Raw genomic sequence first — 21,674 nt, forward strand, 5'->3', positions numbered from 1 at the left:
AATAAATCTAACTTATTTAGGACTTTATTATTTCTCGGATCCAAAATTCGAACCTTTACTTTTTTTTAAACAAATTTTAGTTTACACACAATAAAGTATCTGGTTATTGTCCTCCCCGTAGTCTGCGCGAAATTATTACGCGAAAATATGTAAAGCAATCGTGTTTACATGAAAATGCTTGTTCTTTGCGTTATGAAAGGATGTGGGCCAAATGGGTTCTTAACTTCACCACTCGACTGGCCCTCAATTTATTTTAAGGTGAATTTGTTGCAAGTTAATTTTAGTTTACGTGTGACGAAATATTTGAATACGAAATAAATACCTATATGTAATTCGTACTTACTAACTATTTTTATTTCTAGCTGGGTGAACAAGCTTACGACTTACCTGGTGTTAAGTGGTTACTGGAGCACATAGACATCTACAATGTAAACGCGCCACCCACCTTGAAATATAAGTTCTAAGGTATCAGTATAGTTACAACGGCTGCTCCACCCTTCAAACCGAAACGCATTACTGCTTCACAGTAGAAATAGGCAGGGCGGTGGTATCTACCCGCGCGGACCCCAGACGTCCGACCACCAATAATTACGCAAGTTGCTTTTATTGCGGAAATCAACTTGGATTCGTTTGCCTGTACTAAGACACTAAGGAGCTTTGTAGTATGGGCGTCGAATACCACCACCCAATGGCCTCCCGGAGACATCCTTGAAAGCGGTTATAACCACTTAACACAAAAACGGCCAAGAGATCTACATATTAAAAAAGGGTACCTTTGGTGAGTATTATTGAGCAAACCACACGACTCAACCGGCTTAGAAAATCAATTAAGAAATACTCCGAGTTTTTTTTCAGGATTAGTCCTTCATTAGCTAGTACATAGTCGCTGTATCACAGCTCAATTAAGCTGAAGTGCGCTGTCAGAGATCATTTCTGTGCCGTACCGTCTAGCTCCGGAATGAACTCTCCTCCTTGGCGTTCCTCCAGCGCTGCGACAGTCCTTTCTCAAACAAGAAAAGAGTATTTAACAGTAGACAGAGGCTCCACTGGCATCGATAATAAAGACTAGCAAGAAGCCACGATTCCATTCGAAGGTAATAAAAAAACGAGCAACTGATAACATTTATTTGGTCACAAACACAAATATTTTTTTCCCCCCACTATTTATATATAGTTCTTTATACACTATTCCAGCTACGCCAGGTCCGTTAGGTGAGCTTACGGGCTCAAGCTGAGAAAATTTGTTAACACTAGCCCTAGCAAGAGTAGTGCTTCTCAGAATCTACCACTGGATCGGAATCGCGACCCACTGAGAAGATCCGGCGAGAAACTCAGTGAGCTGTGTCTATGGGTTAGTTCACTCGTCTAACTCTTCGTCGTAATCGACGAGTTCGACGAGGATCACGAATAGTAGAGCTGAGCCGCGATGATTGTCGCTGCATCCTTTTCGAAAAATTGAAAACGTCAAAACAACATAATATCTATATGGGTGTCGTGAAAGCCTTTTATAGATTGAAAAACTATCCTTTGCAATCATTCGGCGAAAATTATGTATGAGCGCCTACGTATTCCGCAGAATTTGTCATTTAATTTTAGTAAAATCTATTATGTGTGCATATTAAGTGCATATTTTAAGTCGTCGTGGCCTAAAGGATAAGACGTCCGGTGCATTCGTGTTGAAGCGATGCACCGGTGTTCGAATCCCGCAGGCGGGTACCAATTTTTCTAATGAAATATGTACTCAACAAATGTTCACGATTGACTTCCACGGTGAAGGAATAACATCGTGTAATAAAAATCAAACACGCAAAATTATAATTTGCGTAATTACTGGTGGTAGGACCTCTTGTGAGTCCGCGCGGATAGGTACCACCGCCCTGCTTATTTCTGCCGTGAAACAGTAATGCGTTTCGGTTTGAAGGGTGGGGTAGCCGTTGTAACTATACTGAGACTTTAGAACTTGTATCTCAAGATGGGTGGCGCGTCTACGTTGTAGATGTCTATGGGCTCCAGTAACCACTTAACATCAGGTGGGCTGTGAGCTCGTCCACCCATCTAAGCAATAAAAAAAAAAAATATTAAAGGGCCTAGCTGATAAACAAACACCTGCCAATTTTATGTCGCCAAAATGTCGCCGTCAGATTCGCCTCAGTCCTAGTGGACTTGCTTGACCCGGTTCTATTTAGGCCGAATCAATTTTATCGTGATTATCTTTTATTATCGGAATAGGTAATGGGACTGTTGGAAAATTATTGAAAATAACCAAATTTAACGTCATCTTGAGTAAAAGGAAATCGACTGTAAGGGATGGAGAATTAAGAAAATGATGAAGAAACGCTGGTAGACTTTGATTCCTCGGGCTAATGCTCACATCCGTCTGTCGTGTTACTCTTCTCAGTTTATAGTCCTGTCTAAATTCTTAATTACTATTTCCATTTATGTATCCGATAAGACGATTTCATAATGGTAGGACATAATGTTCGATTTAAAGGGTTACCGTTCGATTACTACAATTAAAACTCCGTCTTCTTATCTCAAGGCGATGGCGGAATTTGCGATGAAATATCTATAAAATCTAGTAACCACGTTTACATATTAATCGTGTACACTAATAAAATAAATACGGCTCACTATAACATAATAGGTACAAATAAATAAAAAACCAACTCAATACAAACATTCCAAAAAACTAAGCGATCGAAGATCATTAACTAGCAAAAAATGTAATTTCCTACACTTGGACGAATTTTTTTTCCGTTTAGTTTTGTTTATTAAACTAATGAACCTGTTTCAAAATGTGTCATTAGACTGCAGTCTGAAACAATTTTCCTAGTCGCTTTATATGTCTTCTTCGTTCATTGGTGACAAACATTAAAAAGAACAACCGAATTTTGAACCTCCCCTATATTTAGAAAATGTACACAAATAAATTAATTAGATACCAATAGATTACCATATTGAATACATTGCATTAGCAGCATTTATTATTAAATACAATCACTAACGTCTCCGTAAGCTTTAAAGCCCTTTGAGTAAACTTTGTTTCATAAACGGCTTAGTTACGGACTTTAGGTGAACAGGGGAAATATAAACGGCATTTTACTATAATCCTATATCTTCATACATACAATTCTTCTGGCCGTTTGTATGATGTAATACTCTAAGCGGCTGGACCGCTTTTGATGAATTTTTGCAGTTGCAGTGAATTCTAGAATGAATTCAATTGAAAATTCAATCCACTAAAAGATGCTTTTTGTAAAAAAATATATCAAATTTTCGGATTTAAGACACGACAACGTTTGTCGGGTCCGCTTGTTTTATTGTAAACTAGCGACCCGCCCTCGGTTCGCTTCGGAAACATTACATTTTATTATTGATAGGCGAAGCCCGCCATTTTGCGCGCGGTACGACAATAGCTGCAGGTGACGCCGCGGGGCGAAGTTAATCTAAAAAAGTAACCTAAGTTACTCCTTATATCATCAGCTACCTATTAGTGAAAGTCTCATGAAAATCGGTCCAGCCGTTCCAGAGATTAGCCGGAAAAAACAGACAGACAGACAAAAATTGTAAAAAATGTTATTTTGGTGTATGTACCGTATATATTCATATGCATGTAGTAAAAGACGGTTATTTCAATATTACAAACAGACACTCTAATCTTATTTTTAAGTATAGATTGAAACACGACTTACTTGTTAGGTGATTGCCGAAACCATGACTTTACAACAAGAAAGCCTCGGTGACATAGCACCCCTGTAAACTAGAATGCTTGACTACATTGCGGCAGAAACCTGCGAGATGATAATTCCCACCACTGCCAACGCACAGGATGCCCAAACAGAAACAAGACAAGTTTGTTAATTATGCGGATTAGATTCTCATCGCACGACATAATACAGATCCTAAGCACGACATCATGATGTCGCGAAAATCGTTCGTGAACACAAAGTATTTTCTCAAAGAATTTGGTAATTGCCGAAAGATCAGAATCCTGGTACCACCGCTCCGAATAAAACAACCATTATTTTCCATTATACCACGATACAGATTTCCAGATTCCAGAACAAAGTTTTGTATATTGTAAATTAATTTAAAAAAAAAAAACTTCATAAATGAAGATCATAAATGGAATACTTTTTTTTTATTGGTTAGATAGGTGGACGAGCTCACAGTACACCTGGTGTTAATTGGTTACTGGGGCCCATAGACATCTACAACGTAAATGCGCCACCCACCTGGAGATATAAGTTCTAAAGTCTCAGTATAGTTACAACGGCTGCCCCATCCTTTAAACCGAAATGCATTACTGCTTCACGGCAGAAATAAGCAGGGCGGTGGTACCTACCCGTGCGGACTCACAAGAGGTCCTACCACCAGTAATTACGCAAATTATAATTTTCATAAAAATCTTTATATTAAAAAAATCAATATATTGGTGTTTAGAACAAAATATTTATGGTCCTTTTCTTCTTAAGCACTCACAATTTGTTTACTTAATTAGGTTTTTCTATATATACATATTTCGTTTATTATTTTGGATCTGGAACAATGCATATTAATTTTCAAGTTCATCTGTCATATCGAATACATTTTAGATTTTGTACTCCTGAGTGGGAGTAAAGATATTTTGGAAACTTATGTATTATTTCACAACAAAATAACAATTCTGAAGCCTCGCGGCAAAGGACGGAGCCAAGGTTGACAAGGGCACCCTTTATTGATAGGCTCTTAATTTTGGATATTATCGAATCCACACGTTTTACTTTATTCAAACAAGCATCGAGTCTCATGCAAATTGGACGATAAAATTGATCACGTAAAACGGCCTGGAGCAAGCAAACATTGCTATTTGAAGTTGAGCCGTATCGGTCATGATCGCTATAGTGGTACATCTAATTAACAAACTTCCAACATATAAATGAGTCGACTATTATCAAAGCCGGCAATGTGACTTTTGGACAATTATTGGTAAATCAGAAAAACGAATTATTGACTTTGTATTCCATTGGCAGTCACAAAACTCTTCTGAACGATATTTTAGATAAATAACAGGTTAAGTATTAACCTTTATTTAATGTAGGTTTTGAACCGTATTCTTTGAAGGAGACGATTATATTGAAATCAATCTGTATTGACATATCAATAACATTTTTTTGTCCAAATGCACAGATTGCCACCTTTGATAATAGAGGACTCAAATGCGGATAGCTCATCATTAGTGGCTTAAAAAAATGAACTCGACTGATCACATCAACTGTAATATTAGTTTCAAATAAATATAACACATATAGATACACAAGTTCTCAATTATTTGGTTAGTTTTCTTGCGCGTTACAGGGCGATGACGTCATCGATGCGAGGTCACGTATTTCACGTAACCGGGTTGTACCTTAGCGCTGACTAACCCAAACGGAGCACTTCCTTGTAACTGCTTATATAGAAACGAAATAACTGTTATGAATGATACCCATTATTATTTTCAAAGTTGTCGAACAAAACATTAATGATTTTCCGACAAATTATCAGATTAATTAGTCTTGTGAGCTTTATTTTCCATATAGACACTTAATTTGATTTTCGGGCCACATTAACTGCGATACATGAACTTTCGAGCAGTGTGCTTGCTATAAGCAATTATTTTTCTCTCCGCGTTTACAAATTGTATGCTAATTTACTCTTACAAATAGTGATGGTTCTTATTAACCCTTTAGAGTTAAAACACATAGTTACAATAAAATACATCAAATTTGAAATTCAATTATCCGTCGTACGTAAAGGGACGTACAATACAGACCCATAGAGCTAGTTTAGGTTTGTAAAATAAAAGTCAACCTCGTTAGAGCGGGAAATACCTTCTTAGTCACTAATCGCAGAGAGCCGAAATATTTTATAAGTCTGTGTTGTGTAAGGTCTTCTATCATTGTTGATATTGTACGGAGGTGAGAATTTTGAACCCTATTGTGCAGATATTATTGATTCTCTCGAGGTAGAGAAGAGTCTTTGGGTGGTATCTTCCACTGCTCAATATTCGGCAGTACGTTATTAGGGGCTTCTTTCTGCAAGATAGCTGCAGGTTGAGAGTAGCAAGTTGTAACTTCCCCCGGCATTACATCTTACAGTTTTGGTCTACAAACTGTTATATATTTATATTGCCTAGATAGGTGGACGAGCTTACCACCAACCTTGCAGCCCACCTGGTGTTAAGTGGAAACTAAAATGGCGGATATTAACAACTATTGCACTACGGGACTCAGATTAGATTTCATGTTGGCATTATTGTATTAATTTATAGAAATGTTTCGCCACCCCCGATTACTCTCTTTAGACAACCCATACCCTGGGCCAGGAAGGTCAAGTACCTGGGCGTTACCCTGGATGCATCGATGACATTCCGCCCGCATATAAAATCAGTCCGTGACCGTGCCGCGTTTATTCTCGGTAGACTCTACCCCATGATCTGTAAGCGGAGTAAAATGTCCCTTCGGAACAAGGTGACACTTTACAAAACTTGCATAAGGCCCGTCATGACTTACGCGAGTGTGGTGTTCGCTCACGCGGCCCGCACACACATAGACACCCTCCAATCCCTACAATCCCGCTTTTGCAGGTTAGCTGTCGGGGCTCCGTGGTTCGTGAGGAACGTTGACCTACACGACGACCTGGGCCTCGAATCAATTCGGAAATACATGAAGTCAGCGTCGGAACGATACTTCGATAAGGCTATGCGTCATGATAATCGCCTTATCGTTGCCGCCGCTGACTACTCCCCGAATCCTGATCATGCAGGAGCCAGTCACCGTCGACGCCCTAGACACGTCCTTACGGATCCATCAGATCCAATAACCTTTGCATTAGATGCCTTCAGCTCTAATACTAGGGGCAGGCTTAGGGACCCCGGTAACCGTACTCGTCGAACTCGACAAAGAGGTCGACGTGCAACCTAACCCATGCATCAGCCCGCTGAGTTTCTCGCCGGATCTTCTCAGCGGGTCGCGATTCCGATCCGGTAGTAGATTCATTCGCGAAACAATTGCTCTTGAGTTGTTAGGTCTCCTTCGGAGGCGCTCGGGCAGTTGTTAGCAAATCCCACCCCTCTTGGCTGAGCCTTTGCTCGCCCACCTGTCCTGGTGAAACTGGAAAGGCCTTCGGGCCACCAGTAAACTTTCAATCATAATAATAAATAATAAAAGAAATGTTTCGGTATTCAACATAGAGAATACCTAATTGCCCACGTGTCTGTCGTATATTGCCAGTATTCATAATATAGAAAAAAACCTTTCCTTATATGAAACATGTTCTTTTTTTTCTTCTATTTGTCGTTTTATAAATAACTAGCTACCCGCCCTCGATTCGAATCAAATCAAATCAAATCAAAAAAAATCGCTTCGGTAACTGTAATTTATTATTGATTTCTGCACTATTATATGGATGTTATTATACATATGAACCTTCCCCTTCAATCACTCTATCTATTAAAAAAAACCGCATCAAAATCCGTTGCGTAGTTTTAAAGATTTAAGCATACACAGGGACAGAGAAAGCGACTTTGTTTTATACTATGTAGTGATTACGCTAACTCAGTGTTCCAATTCCAAGAAATAACGCTTAAAGCCAACCCCATTAACAATATTTTACTTCACCAAATGTATTCGTGAATTCCTATTATTTCGAATTTTTATAATAAAGCACAATTTATTTTTATCTTTTTAATTAGTCTCTCCGTACGAGCGACCGCTTTTTCTTTTTTTGTTTAATATTTGTGAAATAGTTCTTTGATTCATCCATGTTAACGGCTGACAAGTTCAAGACTTCGCATAGACTCAGCACAACTTAAATAACTTCTTAATAGGCAGCGGCTTGGCTGTGCCCCTGGCATTGCTGAAGTCCATAGGCGACGAGGTAACCACTCACCATCAGGTGGGCCGTATGCTCATCTGCCTACAAGGACAATAAAAAATGCCACAATCTCCTCAAGTCGAAATTTCAATTGCATTGAACAAATAATATCGCACCCTTTACACGAGAGTAGAGCTGGGGTGAGGACTAGGATTATCCTCTACCACCAGCAAGATAATCTGTACCTAGTGGCGATTTTAAAACCCATAGTGCGCCAACTTGTTTCCCAAAACATAATTCAACTGATGCTGTAAGCAATGACAATTAGCTACACACTCTTTTTTTATTTTAATTTATTGATGCACAAAACAAGTTACAATCATTACAGTCCATTACAGGACATATTAGCTAAATCGTACAAGTAGTACCTAGATCTAATCTGGATTGCAATCTAAATGGTATGTGCACTCAGCAAATCCAATCATGCTTCTAGCACGCAGTAATTCAATTTGCTTTTAATTTCGAGAATATGTAGTTCATGTGGTTATTCCTTTAAAGATACTATGTTTCCAAAGCACACGCCCCGACACTGGAAAATGAAAAGGGGTGCGTGTACTTATGTACGCGCGTAAGAAGTTATACTTTATTTTTATTTTATTTTTATTTTTTTTTAATATTAATTAATTAATAATAAATATTTAACGTTAATAATTTAATAATATTTAGTATGAATTATATTTAATAATAATTTTGTCATTTATATTAGTAAAAAATGAATGCTAATAACACTTTTTTTACGAGTGTACATGCGCGAAAGTTCACCTGCGGCTATTATCAGACTCGCCAAGCTACGTCGGTCGTATTGTAATGAGCGATTTAGTGTGCAACTTCATTTCTGTTAATTTTGTGTCACGGTGCGCGCGCATCGTAAAACTTCACTGTCATCAATTTTTCATAACGCGCCTCAAGAAGTATAACTTCAATTATCGGGAAACAAATAGAATACAAAAATAGAAGTCGAATGAGACACCCCAAATTGAGATTAAACTTTATTTCATCAACCAGATTACATTTGATATTTTTAAATGACATATTATAATAAATTAGGCTAATCTACTGAAATGCCAGGGCCGATGTGATTACATACTCGAATTACATACTACATATGTACGTTAAATATTAATTTGTCTGTAACATTTCAAAATCACAAAACACGGACATTTAATTTTTTTATAATCATTAATTTTAATAACATCAGTTTTTTTTTTTAATTAATCGGGATACAATAATGCCTTACTGACCAATTCGTTCATCAAGTTGAGAAGTGATCGCGAATAAAGCCCTGGCTTCTACAACATCAAGTCTTAGTGAGGAGTTGATTACAATAAAAGCCGCTCGGAGAAAAGAGAATATCGCAAAGTACATCATATAATCGTATCAGAAGAATCTTAAAGAATGATTCAAATTCCTTTCCCTGCGTACAGTCGAAGCAAAATGCATCGAAAACTTTCAAAAACTATTGTAAAACTAATTCATTTAAAGCATGTTCCAAGAAGTCGTCTCATGCTGCACTTTTGTTGTCGATATTAAATTTAAGTCCAATAAGTATAATATCAAAATTCGAATTAAATTGTACCCTTTTTATGTGAAGATGATATTAATCGGAATGTTATTTATCAAATAATTTTTAAATTATTTATGTTCGCTGATCGTTTTCTAATTTAAAAATAAAATAAACAAACAATTTATCGAAAGAAGGCCAGTCCGCGACAATAGATGAATAAAGGTAAATTCACAGATTCGTCAGTTTTGTAAGTGAATTTCTTTCGCGAATGTTCCGCTAATTTTTAACGCCAGAGAAGATCTAAAATCCGTAATAATTCCAATCACTAGCATTTTTTGGCATAGGCAACAAACACTGACCATGGCTGGGTGGGAAACTTAAGCAAGTGTCCTCGATGGTGTTAAAAAAAAAATGCTTCCATTTCGGCGTAATTTTGACTAGAATGAATTAAGAGATCATTACCGGTCATTGTCGGTACTTGAACCATTGTACCATGGTTCACTTGCGGAGTAAATAATATTAGTAATAATAATGGTTGGTTCGATGTAGGTATCAGTGGAATGGAATATTTGAAATGTATTCCACTGATAGCTACTTTTAATAAATGTATATTTTTTATTTGATTGGTTTTGTTAATGTTAAGTATATTTCAATGATACTATGTACACATATGGACTTATTGTTGTCTGAAATAAAATAAATCATTCATTCATCATTCATTCATTACCTGAGATTCTAATGTTGAACCTCAAACTTCTTTTATTTATTCGATATGGTATAAAATATAAAAATTATCTTAGTATAGTAAACATTAGATTCAAGATATAACTTGCAAAATATAAAACGTATGATGAAATAAAAAATAAAATAAACATATTCAATACATTTTGACATATTAATTTTTCTCTTCATAATTACGAGTTTTAACTAAAACATAAGTTGTATGGCGCGTCCTGTAACGGTATTTTTCGTATCGATTGTAATTTTTAAACGAAAATCACGTTTATCTCATTCCATGTCCAAAACTAGCATGCGCAATGTTTGCATTTCATTCTTATTTAAACACACGAGATAGCTAAATCCTTACTCCATACGTTTATATAAAAATATCACTCTTAGCGCTTCACTCTCGCATCACAATAGACTTAATTTAACCAGACTAGTCTTACTCGAATGCAACTTTGAACAAACGCTTAAGGATATTTCAGAAATTTGGTTTAAAACATTATTTCAAAGTTCAAGTACACTTTAGGAATTACGAAAAATAAGCAAATACTGTGGAATCTATAATTATTATAATATTTTTAAAGAATCCAATAAACTTAACTTTAATTATAATGAATGTGTTGTAAAAACACTGCCGAGCCCGCGTCCCGTGAGAATGTGAAAATATATTTCTTAACAATACTGTGGTCTCCGGCGAAAACCTATTCTCAGGATTTTAATCAGATTTACGTTTGAATCGAATAAAAACCACACTATATTTCAAAATCAACCCGTCGCATACAATAAGAGCATTTTCGGAAAGACAGAATCAAACCAATAACAACCTTAATTAAATATAATTGATTGGTACAAATATAATTACGGGTTGAAATCATTAGGACTCACATTCGGTGATTGAAACTTTGAAAATAAACAGATTAATATAATATATATTATATATACATATAAACATGTGTAAAATCAGCCTTACGAAGTGATGATGTATAAAAAAATCGAACGACCGTTTTGAAAATTTCACGGGCTGGTTGTACTCTGGTACGGTCTTTGAGAGGCCGCTGACGATGGTGGCTAATATTTTATTTTATTTTATTACCAGAGTCCTAGGAAAGGATCGACGCATAGAATGCAGGAGTACATCAACAACAATCACAAATGTGGCTATTACAATAACGATACGAATGTGCGATCTGCATGCGACAATTAGTCACTGCCAACGACTACTACGAGTATATTTATGTGGTTATCAAGTTAAATCGCTTACTATTGCAATCTAAACGTTCAATTACTTCCTATAAACTAATAAACACAATTTTTTTTTTGCTAACACTTTCATTTATTCGTGCTGCGGTTTTCTTGATATTTTATTGTTTTTTTTTTTTTGTAATAACCTTACACACATTGAGATAGACATGAAATATATGTTACGAAACTCCGATCCGGGGAAAATAAAACTGAACTCGTTTTAGGGACATAAATAAATATTTAACAAACAAAATCCTTTCGTCACAATTCCGTGATCCTTTCCTTTACGAACGTAACCGTAAAAAGTGGGATGTTTGACGTAAAATCGGGCCTCTGCACGCCAACGAATATCCATCTTGCCTGAACCGAAATTAAATGGTACAGAGGTTAGACCAGAGGCTGTTTAGACGTGAGCCACATCTGGGATTTGACCTGGGGCGTAGTTGTCATTGCTGCCGAACGGGAAGGCGCAGGTGGTCTCTTCAATGTTACCGTTCCTCTCGACCACGCTGGTCTGTATTACGTCCAAGTTGTTGTTCTTGCAGTTGTCTATGCACTCGCACTCCTCCATGACGGTGGTGACCGTCTGTCTGTCTTCTTCTATGTAGCTCACGATCACGTGGGCCTCCGGGCGCTTGCGACGGCGAGGCACCTCCGTGATGACCTCGAGCGGAGACTTACCGTCCGACGATGACGAGTTCTGACGCTGGTAGTACTTCAGAGTCTTACGCAGGCCGCAACGGCAGAGTTTCAGAGCTTTCTCGCGCCTGCGAATTGTTTGCTACGTGACCCGTCTTATCTTTGTAAGGTATTTCAACCTTCATAAGCTTTTAGAGAAAATTTAAATGTTTAAAAATACAATTATTAAATAAAACAGCTCATTAGTTATGCGTCGACTTAGAATTGAACAGAATAAGCACAGCCTGTCTGCGAGACTGAAATTCTCATGTTCCTCTGTTCGCTTTAAAGAAATGAGGAATATTTATTACTGCCGTGGAGCAGTAATTCGTTTCGGTTTGAAGGGCGAGGCAGCTGTTGTAACTATACTAGAGACTTTAGAACTCATATCTCAAGGTGGGTGGCACCATTTACGTTGTAGATGTCTATGGGCTCCGATAACCACTTAACACCAGATGGGGTGTGGGCTCGTCCACCTATCCATGCTAAAAATATATATTATATAAAAAAAACGATTTCAACATTATCTTTTAATTCGCGGAACCGGTCACCGTCCTCGTCGAACCCGTTGCTTGCGACGAAGGGCTCGACGAGCGAATTAATCCACAGACACAGCCCACTGAGTTTCTCGTCGAATCTTCTCAGTGGGTCGCGTTTCCGTTCCGGTGCTAAATTCTGCGAAGCACTGCTCTTGGTAGGGGGTCAGTGTTAGCATCACTCCGGTTTGAGCCCCGTGAGTTCACCTACTTACTAGTTAACGTTACGCTAAAATAGCCTCTCAGGGCTATCAAGTTAGGTAGGAAAAAATAGTACATTGTGCACCAAGGGAGAAAAGTAGGTCATTTCCTGCCGCGTGTAAAATTGCTACCTGAGCCGGGAGGAAAACCGAACTTTCGGCGTAGGTAGGAGAAAAAAAAATCGCCGAGTAATAACATTTATATGTATATATAACTCACTCGTCAAGGTGCTTCTCTTTCTGTTCGAGCTGGAGGCGGACGGCGCAGACCTCCATGTATAGTTCGTTGGCGCGGGAGAGCTGCTGCTCGTAGATGAGACGCGTGTCGCGAGCCAAGCGCAACTCCTCGCGACGAACTGACTGCAGTTTCTGAGCCTGTTCAAACTTCTCCTTGTTCCTAGAGCACCGATTCCAAATGGGGACATTTTAACACTAATCATACCAACACTTACTGATACTTATTGCTACCGTACCGGGTAGATAATGGTATACGACATGTATTAGTACTCAAGATAAACAAAAACAAAACAAAATAAAAAGTATATGATAATAACTGTAGATTATTTGGTAAAAAGTCAAGAAAGAAGTCAATGTGCAAAAGCAATAAGATGATACGTGCACTTTCAATGCAAACGTTCAAAATGGGTCATTTGACCCGTTATGGTATGTTTAGTGTTAATTGACATTACTGGTCCACCGGTAGTCGAATTTTAACTATAATTCATTGAAATTATAAGTTTGTACACTATCATGATTCTATTGTCAAAGACTGTTTTACTTTCAGATTTCACCAAGACTACACTTTAGACAAATATAAATAAAGACAAACAATATTTAATCTATTCTCAATTTGACCACAGACTTTAAGCAATGATAATAAACAAATAGTATGCATGCGCGTGTGTGTGTATTGTTTTTTTAAAATTGATTTTAAACCGTTATAAAATGGCGAGCTTAACTCAAGAATTGAGTTATCTACCAGCTAACCGTTCTTAAAGAGGGAGAGCTTTACGTATTTAATGTATGTTTTATGCATAATTAAAAAAAAAAAATACTTTTTCTCTATATTCTCTATAAGTGTGGGAAATTTCATACTCCTCCGTCCACACAATTTTCGTAAAAATGTGTACAAAGTTTTTACTTTACGTATTAATATTAGATTCTTATCATATAGCCTAATGTTATAATCGAACCTCGTATAGATCTCCTTCATTTCATTTTCGATCTCTTTACGCCATGTCGCCTGGGTCACGCTAAAACGGTCGGGCAGGACCCTACTGAATTCAGCGCCGGCGATGTCCAAGTGAGCCAAAATTATCTTGAAAGGTGGCCTGGAAGGTATGTTTGAATTGTAGCCCTACCTTCATTGCACTAAGAAGAAATCTTTTTAAATATTTTATTATTCTTACCTTTTTTTAGGATTGAATGATTACTGGTGGCCTGGAGGCCTTTCCAGTTTCACCAAGACAGGTGGGCGAGCAAAGGCTCAGCCAGTAGGGGTGGGATTTGCTAACAGCTGCCTGAGCGCCTCCGAAGGAGACCTAACAACTCAGGAGCAGCTGCTTCGCGAATGAATCTACTACCGGCTTGGAACCGCGACCCGCTGAGAAGATCCGGCGGAAACTGAGTAAGGTGATGCATGGGTTCGGTTGCACGACGAACTCTTTGTCGAGTTCTACAAGTACGGTAACCGGGGTTCCTGAGCCCGCTCTTAGTGTGAGAGCTGAAGGCGGCTAATGCAACGGTTATTGGATCTGATGGATCCGTAAGAACGTAATTTATTCTTACCTGTTCCTAGGCACACGGTCCCAGCATTGGTTCAGCAAGAGTTTCAGGCTCTCCGGGCAACTGTTCGGAACTGGCAGCAAAATAGTTTCGGTGCCCACTCCCCAGAGAATAGCATGAGTCTCCAAGGTCTTGTACGGGATCTCCTGGGTCAACAGCTCCCATAACACAACACCGAAAGACCAGACATCCACACGCTCAGAGCAAGGCTCATGGCGAATCACTTCGGGCGCCATCCAGGCCACTGTGCCAGTAAAGCTCATGACGGCACTCTCGTTGTCCCACTCTCGGCTGGTGCCAAAGTCACTCACCTTTGCGACAAGATTGTCAGCTACCAGGACACTGTTAAAAATACATTGTACATTAACATTTCCTGTTTTCGATAATTTTAATTAATCTTAAATACATATTTAATATCTTCCTTACTTGGGGCTTTTCAGATCACGATGGATAATCTTGCGGTTGTGCAAATAGACCATGCCTTGGGCAATATCTTTGGCCCACCTAATGATCTGTCTGGGTGTAAAAGATGCACCGCTGTGAAGGAAGTCGTAGAGTGGCCCGTATTGACAGAACTCCATGATAATACAATAGTTTTCTCCTTCCGAGCAGACGCCACGGAAACGAACTACAACATAGAGGTAGGTAAAAAAATTAAATCGAATTAATTTAGTTACGTGTTGCAAACTGAAAAAAAACAAATGAACTTGTACTGAACTAGTTAAAACAATAATTGCAAATGGCGAAAAAGACATTAGATGAAAGAAATTAAGATTCACATAATTTGGTCATAGAAAAGATTTTGCTATAGTACAATATTTTTATAAAGCAATTATGTCTCTATTAAGCTTGCAGATGGATAGCATGCGCGTACGCAAATCTTTTTAAATAATAAAACTTATCAGGCATTATCATCAGTAGCCCACACTTGGCTTCTGGGCATAGGCTTCTAATAAGTGCCACTGAAATCGGTATTCGACTTTATTCACCCAATTCTTGCGGACCTTTTTGCAAGCCTGTGCTCCGTCTGCCCAAGAGATGCTCCACACTTGGTTTGCTCTAGCCATTAACATTTCTCTGGCATACGTGGCCAGTTCATTGCCACTTCAGCGTTCAATTCTGGCTATATTACGACTTTGGTTCTAGCCATTAACAGTTCTCTGGCATACGTGGCCAGTTCATTGTTACGTCAGCGTTCAATTCTGGCTATCTTGCGACTTTGGTTCTAGCCATTAACAGTTCTCCGGCATACGTGGCCAGTTTATTGCCACCTCAGCGTTCAATTCTGGCTATATTACGACTTTGGTTCTAGCCATTAACAGTTCTCTGGCATACGTGGCCAGTTCATTGTTACGTCAGCGTTCAATTCTGGCTATCTTGCGACTTTGGTTCTAGCCATTAACGGTTCTCTGGCATACCTGGCCAGTTCATGGCTACGTCAGCGTTCAATTCTGGCTATCTTGCGACTTTGGTTCTAGCCATTAACAGCTCTCCGGCATACGTGGCCAATTCATTGCTACTTCGGCGTTCAGTTCTAGCAATCTTGCGACTTTGGTTCTAGCCATTAACAGCTCTCCGACATACGTGGCCAATTCATTGCTACTTAGGCGTTCACTTCTGGCTATCTTGCGACTTTGGATCTAGCCAGTAACAGTTTTCCGGCATACGTGGCCAGTTCATTGCCACCTCAGCGTTCAATTCTATCTATCTATCTCACGACTTTGGATCTAGCCATTAACAGTTCTCTGGCATACATGGCCAGTTCATTGCTACGTCAGCGTTCAATTCTGGCTATCTTGCGACTTTGGTTCTAGCCATTAACAGTTCTCTGGCATACCTGGCTAGTTCATGGCTACGTCAGCGTTCAATTCTGGCTATCTTGCGACTTTGGTTCTAGCCATTAACAGCTCTCCGGCATACGTGGCCAATTCATTGCTACTTCGGCGTTCAGTTCTAGCAATCTTGCGACTTTGGTTCTAGCCATTAACAGCTCTCCGACATACGTGGCCAATTCATTGCTACTTAGGCGTTCACTTCTGGCTATCTTGCGACTTTGGATCTAGCCAGTAACAGTTTTCCGGCATACGTGGCCATTTCATTGCCACCTCAGCGTTCAATTCTGGCTATCTTACGACTTTGGTTCTAGCCATTAACAGTTCTCCGGCATACGTGGCCAGTTCATTGCCACTTCAGCGTTCAATCCTGGCTATCATGCGACTTTGGTTCTAGCCATTAACAGTTCTCTGGCACACGTGGCCAGTCCATTGCCACTTTGGCGTTCAATTCTGGCTATCATGCGACTTTGTTAACAGTTCTCTGGCACACGTGGCCAGCCCATTGCCACCTTGGCGTTCAATTCTGGCTATCTTGCGAATTTGAATCTAGCCATTAAGTTCTCTTCCATAGGTGGCCAGTTCGTTGCTACGTCAGCGTTTAATTCTGGCTATCTTGCGACATTGGATCTAGCCATTAACAGTTCTCTGGCATACGTGGCCAGTTCATTGCTACGTCAGCGTTCAATTCTGGCTATTTTGCGACAATGGATCTAACCATTAACAGTTCTCTGGCATACGTAGCCAGTTTATTGCTACGTCAGCGTTAAATTCTGGCTATCTTGCGACTTTGGATCTAGCCATTAACAGTTCTCTGGCATACGTGGCCAATTCATTGCTACTTCGTCGTTCAATTCTGGCTATCTTGCGACTTTGGTTCTAGCCATTAACAGTTCTCTGGCATACGTGGCAGGTTCTTTGTCACCTCAGCGTTAATTTCTGGCTATCTTGCTGACTGGTTCTTTGTTGTATAGCCCCGTTTTTTATTTCTGCGAAAATTCAAGTGTGGCTCTTTCTGTAGCTCGCTATGCGACTTTGAACCGGTCTTGGGTGTCCTCGTCTCAGCCCCGTATATAATGACTGATAGGACGTTCTGATTGAAAACCTTTGTTTTCAAGCTTTTTAAGACGAGCGACGGGAAGATTCCGTAAAATTAGGAAATGAAAAATCTTAGTTGTGTGTTGCTAAAGTGAATAATCCAGAAAGCGAAGAAATATATACCATTTACTGAAAGAAAAGTGTATAAAATATCGTAGCTGACAAATTTGAGCCAGTCGTTGGTTTAAAATCATGCGATACTCGTTACGAACTGCCTTTATTTAAAGTGAAATTCTTCCTAATAAATTCTAACCTTTTTTGGAGATTGAATAATTTACTTATGCTGTTGTTTAAGAGACCTGGTGTCCGATTAATGTCGAATGAGCCGGCAGCTAGTCTACCTATTTACGCTAATAGTACTAGTGAAAGTGATTACAACAGTGACGCAGTACAAACAGAACAAAATGTACATTTGTGAATACACCACTGGTTGCAGAAATTATGAATGAAATTTTTCCCTCCGCGCTCTGAACGTGGTGTGAGTTGCAACCTACTGAACTTGAACTCTCGTCTGATGCCTCACCTTTGACTTTGTGTACTGAAACAGTTCGCTTGCTTCCCTCGCTAACCTTTCCACGGACTTATTGAACTTAAATGGTCTTAGAGGCGTAATAATTTGAAGATCGACTTCAAATTATTTGTTTGCGGGATTACTGGTGGCCCGGAGGCCTTTCCAGTTTCACAAGGACAGGTGGGCGAGCAAAGGCTCAGCCAGGGGCGGGATTAGCTAACAGCTACCCGAACGCTTCCGAAAAAGACTTAACAACTCTCAAGAGCAGCTGCTTCGCGAATGAATCTACTGCCGGATCCGAATCGCGACCTGCTAAGAAAATCCGACGAGAAACTCAATGGGCTGATATTTAAGTTAAGTTGCACGTACGGTTACCGGGGTCCTAGTACAAATTATTTGTTGGTATCGCGGGATCATTGTTGAAACCGTAATTAACGTAAGCAACACATACAAGAAAAAGGGTACAATAAAACAAATTCGTTTTAGTTTTATTTATTAAGCACGTCCCTCACTCACCTATGTTGTCGTGGTTGAGTTTCCTCAGGTGCATGATGTCGGTCTCTTCTTTCTCTCGTAATTTTTTGACGGCTACCATTTCACCTCTAAGGTTGCCGCTGTACACTACCCCCTGGGCCCCAGAGCCTAGGTACATCATATCCGTGATGCTCTCAAATGGCACTTCCCAATCTTCCTCTGATAAAAAAAGCATCTTCAGTATTAATCAACAAAAGGCTTAAACTCACAAAATAAATTTTCATTAGATTCATTTGCAAAATACACGAAGGTTAATTATATTGTGAGGATCCACCGTATATGTGCATCTCTCCACCACCCCCCTCCCCCCAACTTAATGCACATCAATGTACAGCATCCCGGAACCCCACAACCCCCCCCCCCCCCCTTCATCGAGGAAGCCCCCGGATGTTATATTAACATACCATGAGTTCCATACGCATTTTAATTAAAATTTTGAGTTTGCAATAGTATAAATTAATGTATAAAATAATTGTTATATATTTTTTTGGGATTTTCAATATTCTTAGTTTCATATTCATCCATGTGCCAAACTCAAATAATTCTGTGACATGGGAAACAAAGGCAATTTTCATGATAATTTTGTTATTTCTACTAATGTATATGAAAATATTCAAAGTGTATATTTAATTGAAGATATTTTTTTAAGGAACAAGTGGACAAAATATTAAATTTTCATACCCCAATGCAAAATTAAGACACAGCTTTAATTTTTTTATTTTATATTCCTGAATCCCATTCATTATCTAGATATTATGAAGATTTTTTATTATACTTAGATTTGATTTGCAACACATGAAAGATTGGTGTTGACATGGTTATTGGTCTAGACACCATAATATATATATTCTACTGCATGAAAGAGACCTAGCCTTGAATCTGGACCACATTATAGCATAATTGCAGAAAAAGGCAGGATGGTAGCAAACTACAGTGCTGGGTGGCTTATACCTTATTGTTGAATAATTATTGATACTATTAAAATTAGTAATTCAAATTATAAAGAAATTAACGTAAATTAAATTTTAAATCTCACTTAAACAGTCTATCGAAAATATGCAACTAATGAAAATTTTAGATAGGACCTCAACTTTTCCTCCTAAAATAGAGAAAACAAATCGAATGTGTTATCTAAAAATCTGATTCATCGAAAGTTCGGCGACGAAAAGCCTACAATAACTTCACAAACTTCACCGATGAACTTTACAAATTTATTAAGCAGATATTCAAAACTCACCTCTTGTTGGTCTCATTTCGCTGTTGGCGAAGAGCGAGAAAATATTTGTGAAGCAGTCCATCATTCCCACCATCCAGAAGAGTGGCTTCTTCCCGTCTTCGAAGTGAAACCGCAAGTCTTGGGTACTAGTCTTCGACAAGAACCCGCCCGCTTCGTTCTCTGCAATCTCGTGCTCATCCATGGTTGGCCGCAAAAACCAGTCTTAAAAAAACAGTTCAAATTTTAGGAACTATTTTCAAAGAAGTTAACACTTGACTGTTTATGTTACTCACTTTGGAACACGACTGAGTCTGACAAACTGCAGAGTGAACGGTAATGTTGACGATCACCCGCCGCACTAAGCTTTTATACGCGCGCCTATCTGGCTCGCCCTCGCGCCCCGCGCGGCTTTACACACGCCACCCTATTTTACCTCACCCCATAGGGAAACCTCCAGTCGTAGAGTGTGAAACCATCGAAAACTATCGAAAATTTTATAATGGCAAAAATATTTTGTAAATGGTTTGGTTACAAATTTCAATATGTCGTAGAAACTGTAACTCATAATTTCAATATTATGCTACTTAAAATTAATAAATGTATTGGACATTATGTAATAATGTACGTAAGCTCTAAATGTCAGATATTAGCTCGAAAGACGTTATGTTAAATATAAATAAATAATAATAAATAATAAATATTTACTAACAATCACGCCACGTTAACTGGTCTCGTGCTAAGTTCGTAAAGAACTTGTGTTACAAGTACCAGATAACGGAAATAAATATAATATTTTTATTATACACATACATATATTTAATATACACCCATAACCCTGGAAAGACATTTATATTTATCATACAAATATCTTCCCTTGGCGGGATTCGAACCCGCGACCCCCTTGTGTAGTGACCATGTCACTTACCACTACACCAGACGGCCGTTAAGGAAGTATATAAAGTTTAATAGCTTAGGAACATAATTACGCGAATGGATTAAAAACTGGGTGGGGCAACTTTTACACAATTCGGGTTTCAGACTCCTGATGGAAGACGGCATTCACTTTACGATCTATGGTCTTCGGTAACCACTTAAAACCAAGTGGTCTGTGAACTTGACCAAAAAACCTATCTAAGAAATAAATGAATGAAGATCGTCAAATAAATAAGAATCGTAATAATACAGTGCAAATAATGGAATTTATACTGTCTGAAATTTGAAACTAGAGGATATTCCGATAATAAGTATCGACAAGATATTAAATGCACGCAGCAACGCAGCCCTATAAGTCATAGACAATCGTGCTAAAAACAAACAAAAAAGAAATAAAGCCATCTACTAACGTTCATACATGCTAGGCAAACTTCGAAAGGCTCGTGATTAATACAGGCTTCATCTCCAAGAAACCAAATTCAAAGCTGTTTTATTTATCTTTTAAAAATTTCTAAAATGAAAAAATAACTTTTTAGTAATACAAGTGGTGACAATAATAATAATTTAGCGCACTCACTACTAAAATGTGAGAGATCTTGTTTATTTTTGTCCACAGCATTAGACAGCACTTTCATTCAATTTTCATTTTCAAACTTTAATAATAACAATTCTACCAAAAATCAATACTTAAAAAATTGAAATTTATAAATCAATTTTTTATTTATTGCGTAGATGTGTGGACGAGCTCACAGCCCACCTGGTGTTAAATGGTTACTGGAACCCAGACATCTACAAAGTAAATGCGCCACACACCTTGAGATATAAGTTCTAAGGTCTCAGTGTAGTTACAACGGCTGCCCCACCCTTCAAACCGAAACGCATTACTGCTTCACGGCAGAAATAGGCGGGGCGATGGTACCTACCCGTGCGTACTCACAAGAGGTCCTACCACCAAATAATTTTCCTAAATACTTTCATAGCTA

The 21,674-nt window shown here is 38.6% G+C and overlaps 1 protein-coding gene and 1 long non-coding RNA gene across 2 annotated transcripts; both read right to left on the minus strand.

Moving 5' to 3' along the window:
- Window positions 1-4,389: 4,389 nt before the first annotated feature.
- On the minus strand, window positions 4,390-5,782 carry LOC134199751 (uncharacterized). Its single transcript, XR_009974376.1, has 2 exons — window positions 5,468-5,782; window positions 4,390-4,540 (listed from the first exon to the last, which is right to left on the minus strand). It is a non-coding gene; the product is annotated as an uncharacterized LOC134199751 (long non-coding RNA).
- A 3,114-nt stretch (window positions 5,783-8,896) lies between these two features.
- On the minus strand, window positions 8,897-20,220 carry LOC101741691 (mitogen-activated protein kinase kinase kinase 12). Its single transcript, XM_038013651.2, has 8 exons — window positions 20,052-20,220; window positions 19,780-19,980; window positions 18,525-18,701; window positions 14,994-15,195; window positions 14,571-14,909; window positions 13,976-14,113; window positions 13,003-13,179; window positions 8,897-12,135 (listed from the first exon to the last, which is right to left on the minus strand). Exons 2-8 carry the CDS (start codon window positions 19,958-19,960, stop codon window positions 11,772-11,774), a joined length of 1,578 nt encoding a protein of 525 aa, XP_037869579.1. The 5' UTR covers window positions 19,961-19,980; window positions 20,052-20,220; the 3' UTR covers window positions 8,897-11,771.
- Between the last annotated feature and the right edge of the window lie 1,454 nt (window positions 20,221-21,674).

This window comes from Bombyx mori, chromosome 1 (genome assembly GCF_030269925.1).
Source record: "Bombyx mori chromosome 1, ASM3026992v2".
NCBI lineage: Eukaryota > Metazoa > Arthropoda > Insecta > Lepidoptera > Bombycidae > Bombyx > Bombyx mori.